This window comes from Panthera tigris, chromosome B3 (assembly GCF_018350195.1).
Source record: "Panthera tigris isolate Pti1 chromosome B3, P.tigris_Pti1_mat1.1, whole genome shotgun sequence".
NCBI classification, from domain to species: Eukaryota; Metazoa; Chordata; class Mammalia; order Carnivora; family Felidae; genus Panthera; species Panthera tigris.
Genome location: NC_056665.1, coordinates 141,378,040 through 141,395,964, shown reverse-complemented (window position 1 = coordinate 141,395,964; position 17,925 = coordinate 141,378,040). Strand labels below are relative to the sequence as shown.

The following is a 17,925-nucleotide window of genomic DNA, read 5'->3' as shown; positions in this document are numbered from 1 at the left end:
CGGGATGCCTGGGTGACTGAGTCAGTTAAGTGTCCAACTCTTGATTTTGGCTCAGGTCGTGACCTCACGGTTCTGAGATCGAGCCCTGTGTCGGGCTCTGTGCTGACAGTGCAGAGCCTGCTTGGGATTCTCTCTCTCCTCCTCTCTCTGCCCCTCGTCTGGGTGTGCGTGCTCTCCCTCCCTCCCCCCCCTCAATAAATAAATAAGTAAATAAATAAGTAAATAAATAAAGATTCACATTAACTAGAGTAAATTTAAAGTTTAAAAGTATTTTTTGGGGCGCCTGGGTGGCTCAGTCAGTTAAGCATCTGACTTCAGCTCAGGTCATGATCTCATGGTTCATGGGTTTGAGCCCCGTGTTGGGCTCTGTGCTGACAGCTCGGAGCCTGGAGCCTGCTTCAGGATTCTCTGTCTCCCTCTCTCTCTGCCCCTACCCTGTTTGTGTGTGTGTGCTCTCTCTCTTTCTCCCCCTCTCAAAAAAAATAAACAAATAAACATCTTTTAAAAAATATTTTTTGGGGTATCTGAGTGACTCAGTCAGTTAAGCATCCGACTTTGGCTCAGGTCATGATCTCATGGTCTGTGAGTTCAAGCCCCACATTGGGGCTCTGGGCTGACAGCTCAGAGCCTGGAGCCTGCTTCGGATTCTGTGTCTCACCCTCTCTCTTCACTCCTCCCCTGACTGTGCACTCTTTCTCTCTCTCAAAAATAAACACTTAAAAACAGGTATTTTTAAAGAATGCACATTCACTGAGATTATATTTATGTTAAATATTTAACACCACCTTTATTGGGTAAAATTACATTCACAAGTGTTTACCCTGCCTAACTCCATCACAATGTCCACGTCTCTCAATGATAACAGCACAGTAAGATCCCAAGTGACCTTCAGGGGCTCTTCTAACTCACCGGTCACCATTCCAATTCCTCTCTTGTCCCAACCTCAAAGCTACCCAGGATGGGATTAAGCAGATGTTTACAACCACGCAAACACATGTGAGGGCAAGAAGCAGACACACCTGCTCACCACAGTCAAATCAGAAACGCCCTCGTGTGGAGTCGAGTCAGCCTCCGAGCTGGGGTGGGGTGGCTGTGATGAACAGGGAAAGGTACAACCCACCTTATTTCCTTAAACGTACTACTCTTGGGTCTTTTAAAATCCAAGTCGGATGATGTGTCTATTCCAACTGTCTGTTTTCTCTTGCTTTGGGGCTATGTTTTCTCTTCTCAAAGATCCAATCGTTTCTGACATGAAATCTTGCCGATAACCCAAGACTCCTCCAGAGAGGACTTACTCTTGCTTCTAACAGGCAGGTAGGTCGGGGGTACGAACAACCCCAGGTCATCTGAAGATCATCAGGTACTGCGATACCCTCCCGTTTCTGAGAGGCCGGTGTCTCTCTGGTTCATCCTTGTCCCTAAGCAGAGCCCGGAGGAAACCCTGGCACGTTTACTAGGGTTCCGCACCCTTGGCCGGCTCCGACACCAATCTGCACCTCCCGAGCCCCGTGAATCTGCCTAACACTCCAATCATCGTCGCAGGTGACCATTTCAGTGGTCTCGGCAATGTGTCAAGGGGACAGATGGTGCCAAATGTCAGGCTTGCCCGTCTATCCCATCCTGAATCCCGCCTCTGCAAATCCTTCTGCCTGGTCGCCCTCCCACATGTTCAATGGGGTTTCTTCCTTAACTTTTCACCTTCTCCTGTTCTCAGTTGGGTTAGCCCAAACAACCTGAAAAACCACTGCCGGAAAAACCCCCAAATCCAACAAATTTAACACAACCTCTGTTTAAAACTGAACCAGTTTTGCAATTTGAGTCTTTCCCAGGGGACTACCCCAAATCAAGACTGAAGGAAGCAATCTGGGCTGTGGGAAAACAGATTTGGAATTACTGTTGACTAACAAAAAACCAGACATCCTAATTAAAATAAAGCATTAATCAGAAGTAATGTCATCATGCACTGTAATCGAAAATCTGACTACAAAGGGCTGGGATCGAAGGTGTGAAGCTCCTGCCCAAAACGGAGATAGCTGTGACCTCGAAGGCTCAGAGCCTGGCACAGAGCAGGTGCACGAGGAACGCACTTTGCCAGCACTTCGCCGCGTCCTTGCCCCTTCTCCCCTCGTCCTCTCCCACCCTCCCCCCTCCCCCAGGCGGGCTGGCCCTGAACACTGGCTGACACAGCCCAGTGATCCTACCACAGAGTCTCAGGTTCACCCCTGCGCTGTACTTTCTGCCGTACCGAGTAGGGGGAGCTAGGGTCGAGATGACGACACTGGACAACACAGGAGTCAAGACAGCAAGTGCTCTTGCCCACTTCTGCCCGTAAGTAAAGGGGACGATGCGGACAGAGGAGAGTGGGAAAAAACCCAAAAACACCACACCTGCGCCTCATGCCCTTGTGAGCCCCAGGCAAGTGACCTCTGGGGTCTGTTTTCTCATCTGAGAAAGGAGGGACTCACATATCATTTACTTACTATGTTTTGGGTCCACTGCTAGGTCCGCTCCAATGCCAAAAAAAAAACAGCCTTGCTCCTGACCTCGGGACTAGGTCACTAGTTCTCAACTATGGGTGCACATTTAATAATAATAAAAATCTAATTTATTGTTTTACCGTTAAAACAACACAACCACCTTACTCCAGATTGACAGAATCTCTGAGGTAGGGCCCCAGCACAGGAGGAGAGGTAGGGAAGAGGGTCTTTTCAAGTATTTCTGATACCCAGTGAGAGCTAAAAACCCTGAGACTTAGAGGATCTCTTTCTATAGTTTTACAAATGAGTATTTTTAACAGGTCAAAATCCTCCAAAACAGCTCGTGGTTTCATCAGTAATTTGGGGGGCGGACGACTAAGGGTAGGGGTTACCTTAACATGCTAACAATCCTACTCGGAAACGTCATATTGCCCGTAAGGGACCTCTAGCCTCACTCATTATCTCTTGGATTCATATTCAAAAGCCACATGCATCACGTGATAAATGAGAAGTCTCCCCAAGGGGCACACAGATGCCTGAACCATGCCATTCCAGATTTGTTCCTTGGGGTTAAAGTAGTATTTCCCAAACTCTGGTCACTCGTGACTTTTGTCATGTCTATTTAATATGAGTGCTACTACATCATCTTTTTCTTTAAAACCAACGCATGAGGGGCACCTGAGTTAAGGGTCTGACCCCTGGTTTCAGCTCAGGTCATGATCTCATGTTTCGTGGGTTCAAGCCCCACACTGGGCTCCATGCTCACAGCGTGGAGCCTGCTTGGGATTCTCTCTCTCTGCCCCTCCCCCGCTTGCTTGGGTGGGCGCTCTCTCTCAAGAAAAAAAAAAAAAAAACCTTAAAATCAACTCCCTAGAACAACATGAGAGTACTAGCCCTACTAAATATTAACACCTATTATAAAGCCTCTTTAACTAGGGACTCCTGGGTGGCTCAGTCGGTTAAGCATCTGACTTTGGCTCAGGTCATGATCTCACAGCTTGTGAGTTCGAGCCCCATGTTGGGCTCTGTGCTGACAGCCCAGAGCCCGGAGCCTGCTTCGGATTCTGTGAGTCAGTCTCTCTGTCCCTCCCCCACTTGTGCTCTCTCTCTGTCTCTCAAAAATAAGTAAATAAAATAAAGTCTCCTGAATTAAAAATATTGGCACATGAATAAATATAGACCAATGAAATGTAACAGAAAATTGAGAAATAGGTCAGATTAGTTAAATACGACAAAAGACGGCATCTCAAAAACAATTGGAGGCATCTCAACACAGTGGGAGAAAACAGAACTTTTAATAAGTGGCACTGGGATAACTGAAAAACCAGACAGAAACGGATAAAATTGGATCCATCCCTCAAACCGTATATGGCATCGCAAATGGGTCGGAGGTTAAAACATCTGGGCACAACAAAAAGAAAAGAAATTACACAAGTACTAGAAAAACACAGGCAAAGTCAACCTGGAAGTATAGGAAGCTTTCCAGCAATGACTGAAAATCAAGAAGCAACGAACGAGGAGATTAAAACAGTGAAATTGATTTACCTCCTGTGTAGTACTAATATTCACAAAACCCCGTGCAGGGAGCACGTCTTCCGGGTCACTTCCACTGCTGCTTCACCTGTTTCTGATTCCCGCCACTGCCGACCTGCCTCCGGGTCCCTGCTCCAGCGGCTGCCACGGGGGCCCTCCAGGGGAACACCTCCAGGTGCAGGGCGACGAAGGCCCCCGGGGCAATCCTCTGTCAAAGGAGGACGGCAGCTGCTGGGTATGCGCTGCTCCCTTTCTCCCCACAAGTATGAGTCCTGGGCCGCCTAGAGCCATGGCCTCATCAGGACCGAATGCCCGTCCTGGCTCTTCCTGCTTCCACTGCACTGCCCTGTCCTTCTTCCGGCCCCCAGAGGGGACACTCCCTCCAAAGCTCCTCTCACACGGCCTTTGCCTCAGACGCAGCCTCCTGGGGAACCCAGTTAGGATACCACAGATGGGATGCACTGTTTTTCTAATGTGTATAAAAATACTTAACTATTAATATTTAAAAAGCACACATCAGGAGAAGCAGCGGAACTCTCTACTCCTTAATTGCAGGCCGTGAATAGTAACTTTCTTAAAAAAGGGACCGAGAGGAACTTTACAAGGATGCTACCGGACAAACACTACATCAGCCAGGTGGCCAAGGTCAACATCAACAGTCATAAATCATGTTGCTAGTAGGTACCCTCTACATGAAGTGATGAAAAGGGCACCGTATCTCTGTCACCTTCCTCCCCAGAGCTGACAACCTCACTCTAATCGCGAGAAAAACACGAGACAAATTCCATCAGAGGGGCCATCCTACAATCCTAACCAATATTCCTCAAAATAGTCAAGGTCATCAAAAATAAGGAAAGTCTGGAAAACTATCACAGCCAAGAGGAGTTAAAGCAGGCACAACAACAAAATGTAATGTGGTGTCCTGGACGGGACCCTGGAACAGAAAAAGGACACAAGGTAACAACAAGGAAACTTGACGAGTGGACTTTGGCTAATAAGAATATCAATATTCGCTCATTAAGTGTAACAAATGTCCCCAAAATGTAAGATGTTAATAACAGAGGGAGAAATTGTATATATGTGTGTAGGGCATATGGGAACTCTCTGTATTATCTGCTCAATTTTTCTGTAAATCTGAACTTGTTCTAAAATATAAAGTCCATTAATAGAAAGAAAAAAAAAGATTTTGAGAAAGCATCCCTCCATCTCTGGCAATGGGATCTGCATTTTGGAAGAACACACACAAGCGATTCCCAGGCACAGCAAAGATTGAGAAACATCCAGAACACTAAGAGTGACAGTCCATAATGTCCTTACAAAGAAATAACGGGACAAAAAAATCCTTCCACACATCAACAAATACGTCCCACTGCAGCAGTATGGAAACAACAGACTAATGCACTGTCACCCCAGCAATGCATTAATTCATTATTCACATCACAAAACAGCTCTCATTTGGATGCCAGCTTCTATGGTTTGGGGGTGGCTGCCTGGAATGTTGTTCTTGGAAGGACTCAGGGCAAGCTGGAATGAATGTCATGATTTTCCTATCCGTTTAAGGTCTTGACGGCCACATCAATATTTATCAAGCATTTACCAAGTGCCAGGCACAGTGCTAGGCTCCAGGGATCCAACCGAGATCAAAATAAGCATAATCCTTTATGAAACATAAGAGAAAAAAATGTAAGTAATTAAAAATAGAAAGAGTTATGGAAAAGGAAATATGGGATGCCACAGAGGCAAATAGCAAGTAAGGGCCCTCGGCCAGGGGAGGGGTCAAGGTTCACTCCTGGAGGAAGTGGTGTTTAAACTAAGATTTGGGGGCACCTGGATGGCTCAGTCAGTAAAGCATCTGACTCTTGATCACGGCTCAGGTCATGATCTCACAATTCATGAGTTCAAGCCCCACATCGGGCTCTGTGCTGACAGCATGGAGCCTGCTTGGAATTGCGTCTCTCCCTCTCTCTGCCCCTCCCACACACAAGTGTGCCCTCTCTCTCTCTCTCTCTCTCAAAATAAATAAACTTTAAACAAATAAACTAGGATTTGAAGGCTTGGAAGTTAGCAAGGTGAAAGGGAAAAGGAAGTAGACTTTGGTCCACTGGTGAGTTAGTCTGTCAGATCTTTTCTGATTTAGCATCCTTTGAGAGAGAACAGAGGAAAAAAGAGCAGAGCAACAGACACAGCTGCACAGAGAGAGCCCAGTGGAGGGCAGAAGCCAGAGACTGTTTCCAGGTTCCAGAAGCTTTGACAGAAGGGCCCCAGGTCAAGCTATCACGAGGGAGAAAGGACTGGAGGAGGTGTGTAAGAGGCTTCCAAGAGCACACTCGTAAGGTAAGCTGTCCACTGTCTCTAAGATCCCCAGAAAACGTCTTTAGAGCTCTGCAAAGGCGTGTCGGTGCTACTCCAGCACGACAGGCACACATCGGCTCGTGCTGCCCTTTCTGCCACGGCTTCTGTGAATCTCACAGCTAAACGTGCTCAACTGTAGTAACTATTTCTTGATATGAATTTTCTGGTACGGTGACCTCTTCTTCCCCAAAACAACCTGCCTCCTTATTGTCTTTATTTTAACGGTTCTCTTCTGTATCATTTATAACTTGTAGAGAAGTTGAAGCATCAACAGCAACTGTGGCTTCTGAACCAAAAAATGACCGCTGATGGTAGATGAGTTGTACGGTGATTGACAAAGGACAGAATATTTGAAATCAGAATCGTTCCAGATGGTTTCAGGGTTTCTCTTCTTGTAGACATAACAAATTGCAGTGGGGAGGTAGATAACTAACGTTTGTTGAACACCATAGGCTAAGAACTTCTGCATTTTCATTTGGTCCTCACAAAACCCTCTGCAGGAAGTGGAATTATTCTCATTATATATGGGAGAAAAATTGAGGCTTAGGAGGGTTAAGGAATTTGCTCAGTCAGGTTAAGGAGTGGCTCTGGGGCAGAAACAGATCTGACTCTATAAACCCAGGGTGCTTGGAATACAGGGGGCAAAATGTGGCGTATCACAACAGTTTTTAAGAGAGTTTATTCACATTCTGATATTAACCCCAAACTGAGATGTCTTTCACACAGCCTTGAAGACAAAGACAGACAGTCCACCTTTAGACCCAGCAGCTATTAGAGGACTCGGGAACAGGGCTCCCCCCACTGGTCAGCCCATGGAACCACACCATTTACTTTTGATTGTTTTTCTAGGCCTTGGCTTTTTGGAGGGAATCTCCAAGCTAAGGACAGGATTAAACTTCCTTTCATTAGCTTTATCTCTTTCTTTTCTCTTTTTTTAAAAAAAAAAATTTTTTTTAACGTTTATTTATTTTTGAGACAGAGAGAGACAGAGAGAGGGAGACACAGAATCTGAAACAGGCTCCAGGCTCTGAGCTGTCAGCACAGAGCCTGACGCGGGGCTCGAACTCACGGACTGCGAAATCATGACCTGAGCCACCCAGGCGCCCCTCTTTTCTCTTTTTTAAAATTAACATTCTGATGTGTATCAATAGCCTTAAAAATGTGTATACCCTCTGATGCCAGTAAATAATGCCATTTTACTAATTTATCTTGAGGAAATAACCAAAGGTGTACCCCAAGAATTTTGTGCAGACATTTACCATTGTGTTGTTTACAATGATGAAATCCTAAAATCGAGCTAACTGTCCCCAAATTGGGTACTAATAAATAAATTATGGCATACCATATGGTATTATTCAGGTTTTTAAAATATTTTCAAAGAATATTTAACGAGGGGGTAACTCATACATGTTAAATGTAAACTATCCAAAATAAATACACAGTACAATATCAATTTTGTGAAAATGTTCCCTTACATAAAGGAACTACGGCCCACGTTTAATGTGATTTTCTTCCCTGGACAGTAGGATCAATGCTGGTTTGTACTGTCTGTCCTCTCTACTTTCCTATGTTTTCAAATTCTCCACATGTAATATGTACCGTTTAAATCAGGAAGAAGTTATTTTTCCAAAAAGAAAGAGAAAATTTCCACTAGAAATTGTTTCTATGAGGATCTTCTTTTGGGGCAGGAAAGAGAAACCTCTACTTAGAATTGTTTGCTCAGGGGACCTTCCCATCCCCACACCGATGTCAGGGGGAGGAACTCTCCAATCGCACGTCACTATAGCACTTATGACAGTCACTTAACAACTCAGAGTCATCGTCAAGCTTATAATCTACTACAAAGTTCAAATTTGGGTGGTATATGGATTCCCTTTAAAGGGAAACTGGTTTATTTTCCTGCAGCTTATTTATGTACAATTACAAATCTAAGGTTAAATCTATGATGTTGATGAAACCAGACACAAACAAAACTACCAAACCAGCAAAATTCAAAATGACAGTACTTTAACAAAAGGATGATGTCGCTCATATTAAAAATCATTGTCAACCCACAACTATACGGTCAATTAATCTTCAACAAAGCAGGAAAGAATATCCAACGGGGAAAAAGACAGTTTCTTCAACAAATGATGCTGGGAAAACTGGACAGCAACATGCAGAACAATGAACCTGGACCACTTTCTTACACTGTACACAAAAGTAAACTCAAAATGGATTAAAGACCTAAATGGGAGGCAGGAAACCATCAAAATAGAGGAGAACACAGGCAGTAACCTCTTTGACCTCGGCTGTAACAACTTCTTACTAGAATCATCACTGGAGGCAAGGGAGACAAAAGCAAAAATAAACTATTGGGACTTCATCAAAATGAAAAGTTTCTGCACAGCAAAGGAAATAATCACCAAAATTAAAGGGAACCTACAGAATGGAAGAAGAGATTTGCAGATGACATTTCTGATAAAGAGTTCATACCCAAAATATATAAATAACTTATAAAACTCAACACCCAAAAAACAAATAATCCAACTAAAAAACAGGCAGGGGCACCTGAGTGGCTCAGTCAGTTAAACATCTGACTCAGGTCATGATCTCATGGTTCGTGGGTTCAAGCCCCACGTCAGGCTCTGTGCTGACAGCTGGAGCCTGGAGCCTGCTTTGGATTCTGCGTCTCCCTCTCTCTCTGCCCCTCCCCACTTGAGCTCTATCCCTCTCTCTCAAAAATAAATAAACATTAAAAAAAATTAACAAAAAACAGGCAGTAGACACGAAAAGACACTTTTCCAAAGAAGACATACAGATGGCCAACAGACACGTGAAAAGATGCTCAACATCACACATCATCACAGAAACACAAATCAAAACTACAGTGAGTTATCACCTCACACCTGTCAGAATGGCTAAAATCAACAACACGAGAAACGAGTGTTGTTGAGGACGCAGAGAAAGGAGAACTCTCGTGCACTGTTGGTGGGAATGCAAACTGGTGCAGCCACTCTGGAAAACAGTATGGAGGTTCCTCAAAAAGTTAAAAATAGAACTACCCCACAACCTAGCAATTGCACTACTAGGTGTTTACCCAAAGAATACAAAAACACTAATTCAAAGGGATACACGCACCCCGATGTTTATAGCAGCACTACCTACAACAGCCAAATTATGGAAACAGCCCAAATGTCCACTGACTGATGAATGGATAAAGATACCGTACATATATTAAAAGGAGTATTACTCAGCCATAAAAAGGAATGAAATCCTGGCACTTGCAACAACATGGATGGAGCTAGAGAATGTTATGCTAAGTGAAATAAGTCAGAGGAAGACAAAACCCATATGATTTCACTCAGACGTAGAATTTGAGAAATAAACAAAGGGGAAAAGAGAGAGAGAGAGGCAAACCAAGAAACAGATTCTTTTCTTTTTTTAGTGTTTACTTAGTTTTGAGAGAGAGAGAGGGAGACAGTCAGAGCGTAAGCAGGGGAGGGGCAGAGAGAGAGGGAGACACAGAATCTGAAGCAGGCTCCGGGCTCCGAGCTGTCAGCACAGAGCCCCATGTGGGGCTCGAACTCACGAACCTCGAGATCGTGACCTCAGCCGAAATCGGGACGCCTAACCTATGGAGCCACCCAGGCACTCCCCAAGAAACAGACTCTTAACTAGAGATAGCACATTGGTGGTTACCAAAGGGGAGGAGTGTGGGGAAGAGGGGATAAACAGGTGATGGGGATTAAGGAGCACACTTGTGATGAGCACCAGGCATTGTGTGAAAGTGAATCACTCAACTGTACACTTGAAACGAATATTACGCTGTACGTTAACTTGAATTTACAATAAAAGAAAACAGAATAACAGAAAACAAAACAAAAGCCACTATGATTCATGGTGACGTCATCAGCTTGGGAAATCACTAGTGAAAGCTATCAGAACCATTTCCATACATGTCTCACACAAAGGACACTGGAATCTGGCTGGCTTGAACGAATATTTTCTGAAACAGGTTTCCAAACTGCTGTGTATTCTTTGACAAATTATTGACATTAAAACTTCCATCAAAAGTACAACTCAAAATAAAAACAAAACCATCTACAACGTCAGTAAGTTAGTGGCACTGGCCTAAAAACTGGCAAACACAGCAACAGAGGAGATCCTAGGAAAATACACAGAAAATACCCCCACCTATAGCTGGTCTCCCTGACATGACTTTGCAATGACTTGGAGAAATGCTCTCCTGCCCCCCTTCTGCAGCACTACATTCAGAAATGTACTTGGACCCAAATGCGTGAGCTAGTGCAGGCCAACAGTGATTAATAAGGACTCTGTTCGTGCCTGTGTATCTTGCACTGTGCCCTATAACCGCACTGCACTCCGTATAACTCCAAGATTGATCAAGTGCCCTTGGCCCAGATGAGGCGGTTCCTTGGTACAAAACCAGACCCGCAGGATGCCAGACCGGCCATGCCTTACGTACACGAGGCTGGCCCTGTTGGGACCGTGGGTGGTCCTCCTTCAGGTGTTACTGGCTGCAACAGACACCCCCGAAGACAATGTTGAGATCCAGATGTCAGTACCGCCATCCACTTAGAAAACATTCCTGATATCTCTGCCATGTATCCACTGATAGAGTCAAGTATATAATCAGTGATTTTGAAAAAAACGTAATCTTGATCTTCACCCCATATTCCAGACAATTTGAAGGATGACTTTTTTTAGATTTTACATATAAAACAGAAAAACAACTTAAATACTTATCAAACTTCTAGAACGATTTCTTAAATATAAGAAATGACAGAAAAGCCATGAAGAAAATGACTTATTGACATAAAAATCTGAATCTTATATGTGTGTGTGTATATATATATATATATATATATACACATGTATATATATACATATACGTATATATGTATAAAAATAAAAGGCAGATAGGGAAAATATTCAGATAAATGACTCAACAGATAAATGACTAAAGTACATAAAGAGAAATACAGTAGTCTGTGGGGGGGGGGGTTGGTTGGTTGGTTGTAAGTAGAAAAGGATACAGAATGAATCTAGTAAATGTCTAGAAATCATTTAGGGACAGGGACTATTGGGAGGGAAGATATGGTTCTTTTCATCCACTTACCCATATAATCCAACACCAGGCAACATTAAGCCCTCAAAAACTGACTCTGAATTACGACATGAAAATACATTAAGGTCTGTTAGGAAAAGGGGAGAATTCAGGCAATACCCTATAAAATAAAATTTAAAAAATCACTCAGGTACAGCCTTAATTATCCAAGGAATTTGATTCAACAGGACTTTTCCCCTAAAATATGTGAAAAATATGTGCCTCAAATGTTCAGTTTATTCATGAGAATCCAGCCCGATGCCTTAGACACTTTTTTAAAAAGATTTTTAAAATGTGTTTTATTTATTTTGAGGGGGTGGGCAGAGAGAGGGAGAGAGAGAATCCCAAGCAGGCTCCATGCCGTCAGCACAGAGCCTGAAGCGGGGCTTGAACCCTGCAGGCAGTGAGATCACGACCTGAGCTGAAATCAAGAGTCAGACGCTTAACCGACTAAGCCACCCAGGTGCCCCTAGACACTTCTTAAAAGGGATGGTTTGTAGACTACCTTGCAGACCTTTATGAACAGATCACATCTCTACACTCCCGTGAGGTTATCTAGCAAGAAAAATCATGTGTTATGCCCACTGAAAAAAAATTCAGGATTGAACAAAAAGCAAAGTGTTTTTCGTGGATGAACCAGGTTGTTTATAACTATCCCAATCATTTGTCTGAGTTGACAAGGAAGGTAAGGAACAGACCTCATTTAGGCCTTCTGCAAAAGCCACATCCTTGAGGTACATGTCAACATACGTAAATCAGTGCTTAACTATAAACAGCCGGTGACAGAGAACCATGGTAAACTGTCAGCAGCATTAAAAAAATTTTTTTTTAATGTTTATTTTTGACAGAGAGAGAGACAGAACATGAGCAGGGGAGGGGCAGAGAGAGAGAGGAAGACACGGAATCCAAAGCAGGCTCCGGGCTCTGAGCTGTCCACACAGGGCCCGATGCAGGGCTCAAACTCACAGACCGCGAGATATTGACCTGAGCTGAAATCAGATGCTCAACCGACTGAGCCACCTAGGTGCCCCAAGTGTCAGCAGCATTTTGAAAAATCTGTGTAAAAAACAGACAACTTAAAGAAAATGAATAACCGAATGCCTCATTTTGGAAAAGCCACTTACAAACTTCCATTCCTACAGCTGTGCCTTTTTGCAGTTGATCCAAAAGAACAGGGTCAGAGAAGGCTAGTAGGCTATTATTGATCAAAAGTTTAAATGTTCTATTCAAGAGGAGCAGATAAAGGGTAATTTTTACCAAATAAACAAGGAAATCAAAACAGGAGAAAGGAAGAAACATGGACAAATGAGAAGAAAGCATCTGCTTCCAAAATCCTTTGCATCATAGTAATGATCTGAACTTACCTACATTTTTTTCAATTAATTATATATTCAAAGGAAATAAAAATATATTCTTAAGATTATCTTGATTCTAAGAGCATTTCAGAAACCATGACAATCTAACATAGTTGACAGCTATAAGAAAATAGCTGTTATTCTCCCCAGCTTCTAGAGCCTGCTATAGCTTAAATTTCCTGCAGAACTGAATACTGACTCAAACTACCCCTAACGTGCATGCAGGAGGGGCTTTTACTGCCAGTAACCGGGGACCAAGTAAATTAGAACAATCTCCAGCTAAAGAGAACCAGAAACGCAGAGAAAAAATACACTAAATATCTGCTTGGAGGCCTGAGGGAAGAAGACACATCAGAGACTCAGGGAAGTGAGCTCAGTATTTAGGGCTACTTTTCTCTAGGGGTGTTTGCCAATTCTAAAGGGAATGCTAGGGGGCGCGTGGGTGGCTCAGTGCGTTGAGCGTCGGACTTCAGCTCAGGTCATGATCTCATGGTTCATGGGTTCAAGCCCCGCGTCGGGCTCTGGGCTGACAGCTCAGAGCCTGGAGCCTGCTTCCGTTTCTGTGTCTCCCTCTCTCTCTGCCCCTTCCCTGCTTGCTCCCAGTGTCTGTGTGTCTGTCTCTCTCTCTCTCTCTCAAAAATAATAAACAATAAAAAAAATAAAAAAGAAACAGCTCAATCCCTGATATGGCACTGAAGTGACTCCAGATCCTAAGCACCCCATTTGCCTGACAAAAGCAAATGTGAATTAATCTCTGGCAGAGGAAAATGTCATCTTAGATCTCAAATTATTTCTACAAACAATTATGCAAATTCAATATCCAGCACAAAATTAAAAAAAGAAAACAACAAAAACTAGGCACATAAGGAGATAAGACAGAATGAATGAAAACCAAGAGAAAACAGACATTGGAAATGACTCACATATAGTGCCATAATCAGACAAGCTTTAAGATAATTATGCACACCATATCCAAAAGACAAGATCGATAATTTTGGCAGATAATGGTAAACTATAAAAAGCAAAGCAAATGCAAATTAAAGAACCAAAAAATACAGAACTGAAATGAAAAACTCAACTGAGGGGTACCCACCTGGCTAGGTCAGTAGAGCATGTGACTCTTGATCTCAGGGTCATGAGTTTGGCCCCATATTGGGTGTAAAAAAAAACAAAACAAAAACAAAACCTCAATTGATAGGTTTAATAGATCATTTACAAAAGAAAAAAGATAAGTGAGGAGATATCCAGAATGAAGGACAGACCATCAGAAAGGAAATACAGAAGAAAGATTAAGAGGCAGAATATCCAGTGAATGATCTAACATGTATTAACTACAGTTCCAGAAAGAAAGGTGAGACAGAATGGGGCAGAAGCAATATTTGAAGTACTAATGGCTGATGGCTTCCAAAACTAAAGAAAGATGTTGGGCCACAGGTTCAAGAAGCCCTAAGCACCCCTATTATAATTTAAAAAAAAACATACCAGGGACAGCAATGAGAAACCAAAGACAAAGAGAACATTTTAAAAGTATCCAGAGAAAAAGACTACTTTCAAAGGAATGACAGACTGACATGTGGCTTCACAACAGAAACAATCCAAGTCAGAAATAATGAAATAGATTTGAAATGCTAAAAGGAAACAATGGCAAACCAAGAATTCTGTAAGTACTGAGAAGACCCTTCGCGATGGAGGAAAATGTTCTAAAATTGGATTGTGGCCAGGGTGCACGGGTGGCTCAGCTGATTGAGCCTCTGGCTTTGGCTCAGGTCAAGATCTCTTGGTTCGTAGGTTCGAGCCCCGCATCAGGCTAACTACTGTTGGTACAGAGCCCATTTTGGCTCTTCTGTCCCTCTCTCTCTCTCTGTCCCTCCCCCCCTCGCCCCTCTCCCGCACTCTCAAAAATAAACAAACATTAAAAAATAAATAAAATTAGATTGTGGTAATAGTTGCAGAACTCTGTGAAAATACCAAAAACTCCTGAACTGTATACTTTATTTTTTTTAAGTTTATTTATTTATTTTGAGAGAGAGACAGAGAGTGTGCGCATGAAAGAGAATCCCAAGCAGGCTAGGCACGAATGCAGAGCGTGACTTGGGGTCAATCTCACGAACTGTGCGATCATACAAAATCAAGAGACAAAATCAAGAATCAGATACTTAACTGACTAAGCCACCCAGGTGCCCCTGAACTGTATATTTTAAATGAGCACATTTTACGGTGTGTGAATTGTATCTCAATCAAGCTGGCTTTTTTTTTTTTAATGCAGGTAAATAATAACATTTGCAAACACACACTGTAAGAATCTGTCACCCCAGACCTACATTAAAGGATACTAAAGAGTATTTTTCAGGTGAAGAATGGCCCCAAATGGAAGACTGGAAGGTGACAAAGAAGCCACTGAAGAGCTATGGGGAAAGGATGCCTTTTGTGATAATCAGTGCTGAATAAACGGTGCTATTAAAATGAAATTAGTCCCTTTTCCAGAAGAAAATCAATTCCACAAGTTACACACACACACACACATGCACAAAGTTACACAAAAACAAATTCCAAGTGGCCTGTAGATCTTAATTTGAAAAGCAAAATCCTAAGATTTCTGCAAGATGTTGTAAGAAACTATCTTCTTGACTTTGGAAAAGAATTACAAATTAGGGGAGAAAAGACATGTAAGCCCCAAAGAAAACTGGGCAAAACATCTGAACAGGCCCATCGTAAAAAAGGATACCAAATAAACATGAAAAGATGTTCACCCTCATCAGCTCGCAGGAAACTACAATTTAAAACCACAACGGGATACCACTTCAGACCCACCAGGATGGCTAAAGTTTAAGACCGACAATACCCAGTGCGGGCAAGCAAGGATGTGGAGCTCAAGAACTCTCATACACTTGCTGGTACCACTGTAGATTGGTCAAACCCTTTGGAAACTCGGTATTTATTAAATTTGAAGAGCTGCGCATTTCTTGACCTAAAAATTCCACTGCCAGGTATATACCCAACAGAAACGAGTGCACCGGGAAACACACAAGAGTATTCGTAATAGCCAAAAGGTAGAAATAATCGAAACGTCTCCCAACAGTGCAATGGCTAAATTGTGGTACAGTCATGCAGCAGAAATCTACAGGTCAGCAAAAAATGGGTGAATCTCAACAGCTCGAGTGAAGGAAGCCAGACACAAAAGAACGTGTATTGTATTGTTTCGTTTACGTCAAGTTCACGAAACAAGCAAGATGAAACTACGGACACCAGAGGTGGTATACGTTCTGTGCTCAGAAGGTAAAATTACACAGAAAAAAACGGCAAGGAAGTGATGACCCCTACGAGTCGGGGCTGGGTTACCTCGGGAGAAGGAATTCCGGGCTCGTGGGCGCCGGCAGGGTTCCAGTTCTCGGCCTGACACCCAGCACAGCCCTGGCTGGGTGGTACATCAGGGAGGGGTGGTTTGGGGTCCTGCACTTTCCGGGAGAAGACAGGGAAAGGGGCCGAAGGAGGGGGGTGGGTGAAGGACACGACCGCCCCGCCCAGGAGCGCGGCCGGGGGTGGGGAGGGGGCGCCCAGGGGGCCCGCCCGAGAGAGGAGGCCGAGCGCCCGCCCCCCTGGCCCCGCAGGTGCCCCCCGCCCCCCCCCCCCGCACACCGCCCCCGCCGTCGCCCCCGCCCCGCTCGCCGTCCTCGACGCCCCCACGCCGCTCCCGAGGCTGCCCCGCCGCCGCCCGCCGGGTCCTCTCCCCGCCGCGCCGCCCCTCCCGACTCACCTCATTGTCGCTGCCAGGGCGGGCGCGCGGGGCCGGGGGGCGCGGCGCGGGGCGCGGGGCGTTAGCGGGGGAGCCGGCCCCGGGCGCGGCGGCTCCGCGTCTCGCTGGGCTGCGGGGGGCAGCGGGGGCGCATCTTCTCGGGGCGGGCGTCCGGGCCGCTAGCTGCGGGGACGGGCTGCGGCGGCGGCGCCTGACAGCTGGGCCCCGGCCCCTGCCATCTTGGCGGGCGCGTGCCCGGGCCGGCGTGTGCGCGCGCCGCCGGGGGCAGGGCGGGCCGAGGAGGGGAGGGGGCGTGCGCGCGCCCCGCCGAGACTCGGGGCGCCGGCCCCGGCGGGCGCGGGCGGCTCGGGGTCCGCGGAGGGGTAGGCGAGGGGGGCGGCGCGCGCGGCCGAGCTGCGCCGCGAGCCGAGACTGAGGGGGCGTCCCTCCGCCGGCCGGGGAGAGTGCGCGCGCGGTGCGTCCCTCCGCCCCCGGCCGCCGAGGGGGAGAGCGCGCGCGCGGCGGCCCGAGCCCGACACAAAAGGCGCGGGGCCCCACTGCCCGCGCCTCCGGGCGCGCTAAACGAGGGGCTCAGAGAGGCGGGGCGGAACTGCAAGGGGCGGGGCGGAGCTGAGAGGGGCGGGACTTCTTCGGAAGGACGAAGAGCGAGGGGCGGGGCGGGGCTTCGGGGGACTGGGCTGTAGGGGACGGGGCTTCAGGGGAAGGACGAGGCGCGGGGGGGCGGGGTTAGAACGGAGGGCGACCAGCGAGGGGCGGAGCCTTGAGGGTGAAGCGGAGCCATGGGCGGGGCGGGATGCTAGGCGGGCACCTGGAGCGCAGAGCCCCTCCCATCGCGGGGCGCCCCCGACATCCACAGGGGTGGCTTAGGGCGCTGGCGACCGTGCCCGGTGGCCCGAGGATTCCAACTACCCCTGCGGTGCGCCCCACCTGCTCGGACAGGGATCCGAGGGGCGTCGAGGTCACCCACCACAGAACCCTCTTTTTGTAACTAGCCAGGTCTGGCACCGGGAGTCGCAGCTTTGGGATTATATCAGCCCCAGGGGGACCTCCCCTAGTCCCATCAGGCACCCCAAAAACCACAGCCTGTGAAAAATCACATCGGCCATACAGCACGAAGTAGGTGCTCCAGGTTTTCTCGGTTGTTAAATTCTCATCCTTCCGAAAGGTTACCGATCCTCATTGCTGGCTGGAAACCTTCGGGGTTCCATTCCCCGTACCCAAGTGGACACAGTTCGTCGTGCTTCCTCGGCATTGCCACTAATGCTCCCTTTCCTGTCTGTCACAGTAACATCAAAATCATATCTACCTTCTTTAAAATTGGGTCGAAACGAAAGCATATCAAGT

General features: G+C 45.9%; 1 protein-coding gene across 1 annotated transcript in view; it reads right to left on the bottom strand.

Annotated features, from left to right (window-relative positions):
• The window catches only part of EVL (Enah/Vasp-like), a 149,368-nt gene extending 132,543 nt beyond the window's left edge, over positions 1-16,825 (bottom strand). The window contains 2 exon segments of the mRNA XM_042990515.1: positions 16,582-16,654; positions 16,657-16,825. Coding sequence (XP_042846449.1) covers positions 16,582-16,654; positions 16,657-16,714 — 131 coding nt within the window. The 5' untranslated portion in view covers positions 16,715-16,825.
• Between the last annotated feature and the right edge of the window lie 1,100 nt (positions 16,826-17,925).